The sequence below is a fragment of the Schistocerca piceifrons genome, chromosome 4 (assembly GCF_021461385.2).
Source record: "Schistocerca piceifrons isolate TAMUIC-IGC-003096 chromosome 4, iqSchPice1.1, whole genome shotgun sequence".
NCBI classification, from domain to species: domain Eukaryota; kingdom Metazoa; phylum Arthropoda; class Insecta; order Orthoptera; family Acrididae; genus Schistocerca; species Schistocerca piceifrons.
In genome coordinates, this window is record NC_060141.1 from 371,188,453 (window position 1) to 371,201,043 (window position 12,591).

At 44.4% G+C, this 12,591-nt stretch overlaps 1 protein-coding gene across 1 annotated transcript in view; it reads left to right on the top strand.

The window, feature by feature from the left end:
• Positions 1–8,799, top strand: part of LOC124795169 (armadillo repeat-containing protein 6 homolog) — a 101,646-nt gene extending 92,847 nt beyond the window's left edge. The window contains exon 6 of the mRNA XM_047259063.1: positions 8,236–8,799. Within this exon, the coding sequence (XP_047115019.1) occupies positions 8,236–8,448 (213 nt within the window). The 3' untranslated portion in view covers positions 8,449–8,799. The remainder of the gene's footprint in view (positions 1–8,235) is intronic.
• The last annotated feature ends 3,792 nt before the right edge of the window (positions 8,800–12,591 follow it).

Consider the following 12,591-nt stretch of genomic DNA (forward strand, 5'->3'; position numbering starts at 1 on the left):
ACGATCGTAGAGATGCTGGATGTAGTCCTGTGGAACGGCATGCCATGCCATTTCCACCTGGCGCCTCAGTTGGACCAGCGTTCGTGCTGGACGTGCAGACCGCGTGAGACGACGCTTCATCCAGTCCCAAACATGCTCAATGGGGGACAGATCCGGAGATCTTGCTGGCCAGGGTAGTTGACTTACACCTTCTAGAGCACGTTGGGTGGCACGGGATACATGCGGACGTGCATTGTCCTGTTGGAACAGCAAGTTCCCTTGCCGGTCTAGGAATGGTAGAACGATGGGTTCGATGACGGTTTGGATGTACCGTGCACTATTCAGTGTCCCCTCGACAATCACCAGTGGTGTACGGCCAGTGTAGGAGATCGCTCCCCACACCATGATGCCGGGTGTTGGCCCTGTGTGCCTCGGTCGTATGCAGTCCTGATTGTGGCGCTCACCTGCACGGCGCCAAACACGCATACGACCATCATTGGCACCAAAGCAGAAGCGACTCTCATCGCTGAAGACGACACGTCTCCATTCGTCCCTCCATTCACGCCTGTCGCGACACCACTGGAGGCGGGCTGCACGATGTTGGGGCGTGAGCGGAAGACGGCCTAACGGTGTGCGGGACCGTAGCCCAGCTTCATGGAGACGGTTGCGAATGGTCCTCGCCGATACCCCAGGAGCAACAGTGTCCCTAATTTGCTGGGAAGTGGCGGTGCGGTCCCCTACGGCACTGCGTAGGATCCTACGGTCTTGGCGTGCATCCGTGCGTCGCTGCGGTCCGGTCCCAGGTCGACGGGCACGTGCACCTTCCGCCGACCACTGGCGACAACATCGATGTACTTTGGAGACCTCACGCCCCACGTGTTGAGCAATTCGGCGGTACGTCCACCCGGCCTCCCGCATGCCCACTATACGCCCTCGCTCAAAGTCCGTCAACTGCACATACGGTTCACGTCCACGCTGTCGCGGCATGCTACCAGTGTTAAAGACTGCGATGGAGCTCCGTATGCCACGGCAAACTGGCTGACACTGACAGCGGCGGTGCACAAATGCTGCGCAGCTAGCGCCATTCGACGGCCAACACCGCAGTTCCTGGTGTGTCCGCTGTGCCGTGCGTGTGATCATTGCTTGTACAGCCCTCTCGCAGTGTCCGGAGCAAGTATGGTGGGTCTGACACACCGGTGTCAATGTGTTCTTTTTTCCATTTCCAGGAGTGTATGCTTTGTCACATGAAAGTATTTGTGACACCATTGACTGGTTCTCTTGCATATATGTCGCCTACATGATGCCATCTGCCCATGATATCACAGATCAAGTGGCTGCAGCAAGATGTGAACACAGGGTTGCAGTCCTGTTCCTGCAGATGCATAACAGTGCTCATCAGTGTGCATGGTAGTCCTGGGCTGAACCTAAACTTTATTGAAACCTTACTAATTTCCTAATGACCCATCCTGCATAAATGATACTTTGAACTTGTTTGACCATATTGGCTGTTCCAGCTGTTCTCTCGCACCCTCACATCATCAGTCCCCCCTGCGGGTCTGGGGGTAGAATAGGCTCGAGGTATTCCTGCCTGTCATAATAAGTGACTAAATGAAGTCTTATACGTTTCGGCCTTTATGTTATGGTCCCCTGTAGGGTTTGACTTCCTAGTGTCCATCATGTGCTGAGACCTCTCGCATCCTTTGTCAACGTGGATCTGCACTTCCGCTCATTCTTCAGCTGTTGGGCCGGGGTCACCTTCCTGGGTGTGTTTTCCTCCATCCTCTGTGCAATATCATTTTCTGTGCTGTCAACGATAATGGACTTCTTAGCTTGTTTGTGCCTGATATCCAGCACGGTAGATGTAGATGTAGATGTAGCCAGTCCGTTGTGGTGGGGCCACCATGTACCCTGTTGGTTGTAGCCCGCTGACCACACAGGGATTGCTCTGCTGATGCCTGCGCCATTAACTCCCCACATATGCCAAGGAGTACATGCGTGTCACCCTGGGGCATTGGGACTCCCGGCAATGGCCATCCTGCCAGGTGAAGCTTATTCACCCTGGTACCTCATGTGTACGAGAGTTGGTAGGGAAACTTTCTTGTCGACAAAATCTCACTTTTTTGTGGAGCATTTAGAGGACAAGTTTTGGGAGGTGGAGGGCTTGTTCAAAATGCAGTCAGGGTCGGTCTTGATCAAAACAGCATCCTCTACACAGTTATGGGCACTACTTGCCTGTGACAAGATGGGGGATGTTTCTGTTTCCATCACATCCCATAAGAGCTTAAATATGGTCCAGAGTATCATATTTCACAGGGACCTTCTTTTGCAGTCTGATGATGAGCTGCACGCCAATTTAAAGCCAACTGTACTCGATAGAACGGAAGATGGTAGATCCACTGTCATAGCGGCGGTGTAGGTTGACATCATATGCACAAGATATAGCCTCTCATATTTTTTCTTAACCTAGTGTAGGTCAGTCGGTCCAGGGTCTTGTATTCCATTATTTTTCTTTTTTTCTGGAGAGTCCTGCAGTCTGGCGAGCAAGGCAAATCGTGCTCTCCACAGCTGACACAGATGGGAGGCGGGGCACATGGAGTACTGGGATATGAAGGTTGTCCACAATCTCGACAGGTGACACTGGAAGTACAGCGGGAAGACATATGGCTCAACTTCCAGCATTTAAAGCACCGCATCAGGGGAGGGACATATGGTCGGGTAATGTGTCACCCTCGAAGGCCAAGATGAAGGCACTGGTGGCAACTTGATTATCCCTTGGACCCCGGTGGACATGCCTGATGAAATGGACAGCTCGCTGCTTTAAATTGGTGTGCAGCTCATCATCAGACTGCAAAAGAAGGTCCCTGTGAAATATGATACTCTGGACCATATTTAAGCTCTAATGGGATGTGATGGAAACAGAAACATCCCCCATCTTGTCACAGGCAAGTAGTGCCCATAACTGGGTAGAGGATGCTGTTTTGATCAAGACCGACCCTGACTGCATTTTGAACAAGCCCTCCACCTCCCAAAACTTGTCCTCTAAATGCTCCACAAAAAGTGAGATTTTGTCGACAAGAAAGTTTCCCTACCAACTCTCGTACACATGAGGTACCAGGATGAATAAGCTTCACTGCCATCTTGAGCCTGGCATTACTCCCCTGGTGTGTCCAAGGGGAGGGGGGGGGGGGATTTGGGATCCCACTTCCCATTCGGAGAATTCTTCGGCTCCTCTTGCCAGGAAGGGATCCCTTGGGTCACTCCCTCCCCAGGTTCCTACCAGTGGCAAAGCTGACACCCGCCAGTGGCTGAAGCAACCACAGGTAGCTGGCCTTAGGGCTTCACAGTCCTCCTCAGTCCCTGAGACTAAATCAGTGAAGCCCTCCCAGCCGGACAAACCTAAGGAGCAGTGAGAGAAACGTACAAAGAAGAAGACCCCCAAGAACCAAGGCACTGTGGTGGCACCTACACCACCACTCTCTACAAGTTTTGTGTCTGAGGATGAGGTGGAGATTATGGTGTCCACTGAGGACCTAGATCTTGCTGGTCCCTCAGACACAATGAATGTCGATAGCACAGGTACTCATCTGGTGGCAGCAGGTGACCCTGAGACGTAGACTGCCTCATCGAGTGTTTCATGCCTTCCCAGTCTCACAATCACGTAATCCTCCAGTGGAATTGCAGCAGTTTTTTCCACCACTTGGCTGAGCTATGGCAACTGTTAAGCTTTACACCTGCTTTCTGCATTGCCCTCCAGGAAACCTGGTTCACGGCAATGTGGACCCCTGCCCTCTGCAGCTATAAGGGATATTACAGGAACTGTAGTGACTATAATAGATTGTCAGGTAGAGTTTGCGTCTTTGTCCTGAACTCGGTATGTAGTGAACCTGTGCCCCTTCAAACCCCTCTTGAAGCTGTGGCTGTCAGGATAAGGACGACACAGGAAATAACTGTCTGCAATGTATATCTTCCTCCACCCCTGAATGTATTGGTTGCACTGATTGATCAACTCCCTAAACCTTTCCAACTTTTGGGAGATTTTAATGCGCGTACCCCCGTGTGGGGTGGCGCCATGCTTACAGGCCCAAGGTAGGGAGGTCGAAAATGTACTGTCACAATTCGACCTGTGCCTCTTAAATACCGGTGTCCCCACACATTTCAGTGTGCCACATGGCACACGTTTGGCCATTGATCTTCTTGGTTTGCAGTCCTAGCCTTCTCCCATCTATCCACTGGAGTGCATGTAATGACCTGTGTGGTAATGACCACTTCCCCATCTTCCTGTCACTCCACCAGTGTCATGCCCATGGACACCTACCCAGATAGGCTTTAAACAAGGCAGGCGGGAAGCCTTCACCTTTCCTGTCACCCCTGAATCTCCCCCACATGGTACCATCTATGTTGTCATTGAGCAGGTCACTACAATGATCATTTCTGCAGCTGCAAACGCGATCCCTTGTTCTTTAGGGTGCCCCCGGCAGAAGACAGTCCCTTGGTGGTCACTGGAAGTCGCTGAGGCAATTATAGAGCATTGGTGAGCTCTACAGCGACATAAGCGCCATCCTTCCCTAGGGCACCTAATAGCCTTTAAGTGGCTCCATGCCTGCATTTGCCAGCTTATAAAACGATGGAAACAGGAGTGTAGGGAGAGGTATCTGTCGATCATTGGGTGCCATACATCACCTTCCCAAGCCTGGACGTAGACCAGACGTCTTTTTGGGTACCAGACCCAAACAGGTGCCCCTGGCGTTAATATCAGTGGTGTGTTATCTACCGATGCAAACACGATTGCCGAGCGCTTTGCTGAGTGCTACGCTCGAGCCTCTGCATCAGAGAACTACCCCCCAGCCTTTCGCACCCTCAAACGGGAGATGGAAAGGAAAGTCCTCTTGTTCACTACACGCCACAGTGAACCATATACCGCCCCATTTACAGAGTGGGAGCTCCTCAGTGCCCTTGCACATTGCCCCGACACAGCTCCTGGGCCGGATCGGATCCCCAGTCAGATGATTAAACATCTCTTGTCTGACTACAAGTGACACCTCTTCATCATCTTCAACTGGATCTGGTGCGATAGTGTCTTCCCATCACAATGGCGGGAGAGCACCATCATTCCAGTGCTCAAACCTGGTCAAAACCCACTTGATGTGGATTGCTACTGGCCCATTAGCCTCACCAACATTCTTTGTAAATTGATGGAATGTATGGTGTGTCAGCGGTTGGGTTCGGTCGGGTCATGGAGTCACATGGCCTACTGGCTCCGTGTCAGGGCGGCTTCTGCCAGGGTTGCTCTACCACTGATAAACTTGTGTCCCATGAGTCTGCCATCTGGACAGCATTTTCCAGATGCCAACATCTGGTTGCCTTCTACTTTGACTTACGTAAAGCATATGACACAACCTGGCGACATCATATCCTTGCCACATTATATGAGTGGGGGCTGTTCCCGATTTTTGGCCAAAACTTCCTGTCGCTCCGTACTTTCCGTGTCCAAGTCAGTGCCTCCCATAGTTCCCCCTCCGTATTCAGGAGAATGGCATTCCTCAGGGCTCCATATTGAGTGTGTCTCAATTTTTAGTGGCTATTAACAGTCTAGTAGCAGCTTCTCTGTATGCGGATGACTTCTGCATTTGATACTGCTCCTCCAGTACTGGTGTTGCTGAGCAGTGCCTACATGGAGCCATTCACAAGGAGCAGTCATGGGCTCTAGTAGTACGGCTTCCAGTTTTCAGCTGTGAAGTCATGTGTCAAGCATTTCTGTTGGCATTGCACCGCTCATTCAGAACCAGAACTTTACCTTAATGATGATCCACTCACTGTAGTGTAGACGTATTGAATCTTAGGACTGGTTTTCAGTGCCTGATTGACTTGGCTACCTAACCTTTGTCAGCTGAAGTGGAAGTGCTGGCAGCACCTCAACGCCCTCTGTTGCCTGAGCAACACCAACCGGGGTGCAGATCGCTCTACCCTGCTGCAGCTCTACGGAGCCCTTATTCAATCCCGCCTTGAGTATGGGAGTGTGGTTTACAGTTCGGCGGTGCCCTCAGCATTGCTTTTACTCGACCCAGTGCACCACTGTGGTGTATGCCTAGTGACGGGAGCTTTTAGAACGAGTCCGGTGACCAGTGTCTTAGTGGAGGCCAGAGTCCCTCCATTGAAGGTTAGGCATGCGCAACTGCTTGCCAGTTATGTTGCACACGTTCGTAGTTCTCCTGTGCATCCGAATTACCATCTCCTTTTCTCAAGCACGGCAGTTCATCTCCCACATCGGTGGACCAGGTCAGGGTTTACGATTGAGGTTCGCATCCGGTCCCTTGTGTCTGAACTGGGGTCCTTCTTGTTACCACCTCTCCTCGAGGTCCATTCACGTACACCTCCATGGTGTACACCTAGGTCGCAGATTCTTCTGGACCTTTTGCATGGACCCAAGGACTCCATTCACCCTGCATCTCTCCGCTATTACTTCCTCTCAATTCTCGACATGTACCAGGGCCACGAAGTGGTTTAAACCGGCAGCTCGTTGGCTGATGGTCATGATGGAGAACATACTGAACAGCACTACTTGCCAGATGGCTGCAGTGTTTTCACTGCAGAGCTGGCGGCCATATCTCTTCTGAGCACATCCACACCCACTCATGTCCGCGCTGGTGAGTCTTTTCTTCTGTGTACTGACTCCTTGAGCAGCCTACAAGCTATCGACCACTGCTACCCTCGCCATCCTCGCGTTCAGTGGTGTTTGTGTGGACCCCAGGACACTTTGGAATCCCAGGCAATGAACTTGCCGACAAGCTGGCCAAATAGGCTACGTGGAAACCGCTTCTGGAGATGGGCATCTCCGAAACTGACCTGCATTCTGTGTTACGCCGCAGGGTTTTTTGGCTTCGTGAGATGGAGTGGTATAACAGTATGCACAACAAACTGCTTATCAGTAAGGAGACTACGAATGTGTGGAAGTCTTCCATGCGGTCCTCTCGCAGGGAATCAGTTGTCCTGTGCCAGCTCCGCATTGGCCGTATGTGGCTAACGCGTGGTTACCTCCTCCGTCGTGAGGACCCACCTTGGTGTCGCTGTGGCTCACAAATAATGACGGTCGTCCACCTCTTGCTGGACTGCCTACTTTTAGCCGTTTTAGACTTTTAACTTTCCTAGTGCCCTACCTTTGGTGTTGGGCGACAATGCGTCAGCAGCGGCTTTATTTTCACATTTTTATTCATGAGGGTGGGTTTTATCATTTGATCTATGTTTTAACGTAATTTGTGCATTGTTGACGTGTGCTTTGTTTAGTGTGGAAAGAAGTCCTCAGTGTAAGAGAAATCATTCCGATCCTGCTGAATGTCAGACATTTAGTTGGAAAAGCCACCATGTCCAAGAGCTGCCCTATTTTCAAACATTTTTCCAGGTGTGACCCAGAAGACACTAGTGTGACAATTTTCTGTTGCTGCTGGAGAGAAGTAGCGTTTGAGTCAGTATTGTTCTTAACCATTTTGTTACATATTGCATTAAGTTTAGTAGGTGCTGCTTGTTTACTGGTGCAGAGCTTATCAGTTGATAAAATCAGTATTATATGTGACTGTTGCTGTTTGCCAGCAGTAACAAATAACCAACATGTGATGGTATCAAGCAGTTCCCTTGAGAAAATATTGTGGGATACACAAAATGTGATGTGGCAGGAGACTTGAGAGCCATACATTGATTAGTGTTATACATAATGATCTTACTAAGACAAGCAGGAATGATGAGTAATTACAGTTTTTGTATGTGGAGGATACCAAGCCCAACACATCCCTGTGTTTCCTTCTAAGGCCTGTGATTTTCTGTTGGGGCTCTCTCTTGTAGTCAGAAATCCACAATAGCAAGGTACATATCATCAGGAGAAATCTGAGCAGCACCTGGGATTGGTGGCCATCACAACAGGCTATTTACCCAAACCACTGGACAATGTTATAATGACGATGGTAATGATGATAATGTCCACCTTTACTGAACCTGAAATAAGAGTCAGGTAAATTGCTTGCAGTATCTATTGTTGGGTAGCAATTTATATCAGTCACTGCCTGTATAATTTTTCTGGAGGTAAAACATATCTTTTTACAAAAAAAGACTTCAATCTCCATGTCTGTATTTAGGACACATATTGTTACTACTATTGTTCTCACTTTGAATGTGAATATATTTTATAGTAACAGTTCACTTTTTCATGGTATTCTTTCTGCATGTAGTGTGTGCCATATCTCATTCACATATTTTCTCTGGTTTCAGGTGAAAGGTTGTTGGGCAATTCGGAACATTGTGGCAAGAGAACGATCGCTGGCTCCTTTATTTCTTGAGATGGGTGTTGAAGAGCATCTGAATTCCATCATCAAAAAGCATGATAAAAGATGTGACTATGACGTAAAAGCTGCCCTGCGTGATTTGGGTTGTGAAGTTAAACTCATAGAACAGTGGACAGGAAAGGGAGGTGCTTTAAATTAATAATTTGCATGCAGACTTCCAAGTTGTGCTTCCTCATCGTAAATAACAACATCTATTTACATGAACATTTTGTAATTAACTCATTATATTAATGAATATTAATATAAAATCATTTGATTTTTGTGCTTGGTAAAACCAATAGCTCCGTGGCGAGTTGTTATATTGCTATATATTTTCTAACAACTGGTGCAGTCCCTTTGTGTGCTGGTACCTATTTTTGGAAGAATCACATTTGACTCTGCACTGGTGACTAAAAATTTTGTTTTTTAGCTATCTAATTTTGTTAATTAATTTTAATATAATACTGTTAACTGTGATTGACATTGTTAACAATAAATGAAAAGCAATTTATAATGTTTACTTTTTTGTTTACATTTTCAGAAATTGTTTTTCTTTTTTGGGGAGTAGTCAGACAGATTGTGTTCAAAACATATAAAATTGTATGCTCCCTCATAACTAGCTGGATGGGCTAGTTCACACCTCCGTGAAGGGGAATAGCATGCCACATGCGCTGCACTATTCAAATGAACCTTCAAATTGGTGCTTCCTACAGTTGTCATTGACTGATATTTATGCACTTCTTTCTAAGAGTGATTCAGATTTTGATAATCAATAAATACTTAAAATGTGAGCTTTAGAAGGAAAGGTAAATTTTACACTATTGGGCAACTAAAACATTTACAGTATGTGTAATAGAAGAGGAACATTATGTGACAGCTGTCAAAATAACAAAGTTGATGTAGTCAAAGAGAGAAATATGAGGACTATGAAGTAGGTTCTGAGGGAGAGAGCAATGGTTCTAAGCCACAAGTAAGAGAAGAAACAAGGTAGACTGGAAGTAATTTAGAAGTAATAGGACTAAGAGCCAGTATACATCATCTAGAATAGTACTAGCTTTTGGTTGCTCAGAGATCAAATATATGAGCTAACTGATAAACATGTAGCTGAGTACATATGTATATGAATTATAAATTAAATTAGGACTGAAAAGAATGTGAAGAAGATAGGTTTGGGGTGCAGTGGGGGAGGGGGGGCAGGAGGCGGCAATGTTTACAAAGGAATGTTCAGATTACACAAGGTTGGATCACCAACCAATACTTCTTCCACATTAGTTTAGCAAGACACTGTTAGTATGCTTTCAAGCATGCAATAAAAATGTAGTGTAACTGTGCTGCTACTGGATTATGATGGCATATTCTTCATAACCATGATGATAAATGAAAGAATGTTTCCAGAACACAGCAGTTAATAATTGATTTGATACTGCATCAAATATGGAGCTGAAGGGCATGCTGGCTTGTTTCGAGGAGTTAAATGCTATTCCAAAAATAGAGAGATAAAATTAAAATACTAAGTTATTAGAAAATGAAGCAGGTACTAGTGAGAATAGAGACAGATAATGCCAGTTTCAAATGAAAAAAGATTCAAAAATACCTTGTTTAAGGAAGCGGAGAAAGGCACAAATTAAGTCCAAATTGATGGTGACAGCCTGTATTTGTTGTAGAGACTAGGAAATATACAGAGTTATGAAGCATTGCTTTTTGTGGAGGGGGTTCATATGAACTGAATTCATTTCACCTACAGAAATCCATACTGCCTAGCTCAGCAACAGGATATTTAATGTTGTCAGTGTTAAGACTGTGTCTGTAGACATTCACCCTAACTAATAGTAGTATTACTAGCATAAAATGCTATGCAAAATTTACATCTCACATTTGAACAGTGTCACAGGTCACATTTCCCTTGAGTCTAGTATGTGGAGTAGGAGTTCTTTATTTTAGGACACAATTTTTTTGTTTCTTATGTTGAAAAACTTTTCTTGTAGAAAGTGAAAATTGTGCTGTGGTGACTCATCATAATCAGGGGGTTGTTAAGTCCTAATGCCATATATCTCTACAAAGTTCTGTTTGACAATGAGTTGCTTTTTTGGGTGTAGGGACTTGCATCATCAGTGTAGTTCCCAGAAATGGAAAGCTTATCTGGGGATAGGAATAATACAATAGACAATGTGTAAAATAATTTAAAACACTACGAGATTGATTCTCATTAGCAGACCTCCTGTAAAGTAATGGGAACGAATGATTAGTAGAAGATAAATACTCTTTAGTGACAGATGTTATTGGGCTGCTGAGGGAAGTGACTGATCATTTGTGCCACTGACTATTAACACAGCAATATGTTTTGACTAAAACATGAATGTGAACACAGTCGTAGTAAAATGTTAATAACAAAATAATATATAATGCAGAGCATAAAAGCAAAGCAGTCTGGGATGTCATAAAAAAGGAAACGGAAAGAGGCAAACAAACGCAGAATGACATACTGCTAAGGGAGGGGGATAAAGTAATAAATGACCCACAGCACTTAAAAACTATGTAAACGAGCATTTTTCAAGTACTGCAGAGAAGTTACAGCAAAAATTCCTCTAAACAAATACAACACCTGTAAATAATGTTGCACTAAACACAATGCTGTTACTTCCAACCACAGAGAATGAAGTCAGTAAAACAATTCATAAACTAAAAAATAAAAAGTCAGTAGGCTTAGATGAAGTACCAGTGTGTGTACTGAAACAATGCATATAGATTATACAAGGCCCCTTAACAAGTATAATAAATGAATCCTTCACATCAGGGACATTTCCAGAGCAGTTAAAACAAGGAGGAGCTGTACCTTTGCTTAAGAAAGGTAATGCAGAAGACATAGAAATTTACCGGCCCATTTCCCTGCTGTCAGCATTCTCAAAAATAATATAAGCAATTATGAAAGACAGATTAACGAATTATCTGAATAAATACAATCTTTTAAGCAAATCACAGTTTGGTTGCCGAAGTGGCAGAAATATGGAGTCAGCCATAGTAGAATTCTCAAAAGTTGTACTTGAGGCTCTTGATAAAGATGAGTGTGTCACAGGCATATTTTTGGATCTTTCCAAGGCATTTGATACAGTCAACCACAAGATTTTATTAAATAAATTAGAAGCATTAGGAATAAGAGGGGTAGCTAATGACTGGTTTCGATCATACCTAACAGATAGGATAGAGATAACACATACTTTAAATAGATCTAAACATTTAGTAAAACACTTAATACATTAATATAATTAATATAGGGGTTCCACAAGGTAGCATATTAGGACCAATACTGTTCCTGATATACATCAATGACTTTCCCAGTAGTGTTACTCATGGTGAAAAAATCCTCTTCACTGATGACAGCAATATTATAGTCACTGAGAAAACAAGAGAACTCCTTGCCGAGAAAGCAAATGAATCTCTCAAGGAAGTTTATGATTAGTCAATAAGTAATAAAGTGACATTGAACATGAAGAAAACTAATGCCCTGAATTTCAGTTTGAAGAGTAAAAATGAAAATGTTGAATTAAATGTAGATGGCACCTCTATAGACTGTGTAACAAATGCAACATTTCTAGGAATGAATATTGATTCTCAGTTGAAGTGGTGCGAACACACAAAGGTACTTGCAAACAGAAGGCCATCAGCATGTTATGCCCTTAGAATTCTATCATCAGTGTGTAACATGTAGTGTCTTTTAGTTACATATTATTCATATGTACACTCAATTCTTAGCTATGGCATTCTTTTTTGGGGAACAAATGCACAAAATATGAAGACAATTTTCAAACTCCAGAGAAGAGTCATAAGAATAATTACCAAAAATAATAGTTGAGCTCATTGTAGAGATCTATTCAGAACACTGGGGATTTTAACTGCTCCATGTGAATACATTTACCAGTCAGTTGTACACATCAAAAATAACATTGGTAATTACTGCACAAACATCTCTGCCCGTGACCATGCAACAAGAGATAGACTCAACGTACATTTACCAAGAAAAAATAAACATAAAACTTAAAACAGCATTTTCTACCAAGGAATAAAACTGTACAATAAATTACCAAAAGAGATTAAAGAAATTGCAAAAATACACTTATTTAAAAAGGCAGTTAGAAAGTACCTGTTATGCAATACATTTTATACATTGAAGGATTACTGCTAAAACAGAGTAGGTGTTTGATAAAAAATATTTTACAAATAAATAATGATAATAATAATAATAATGATTATAAAATATCCAACATTCCACATAACACCTCCCCTTCTTTTTTCCTTTCTAAAAATA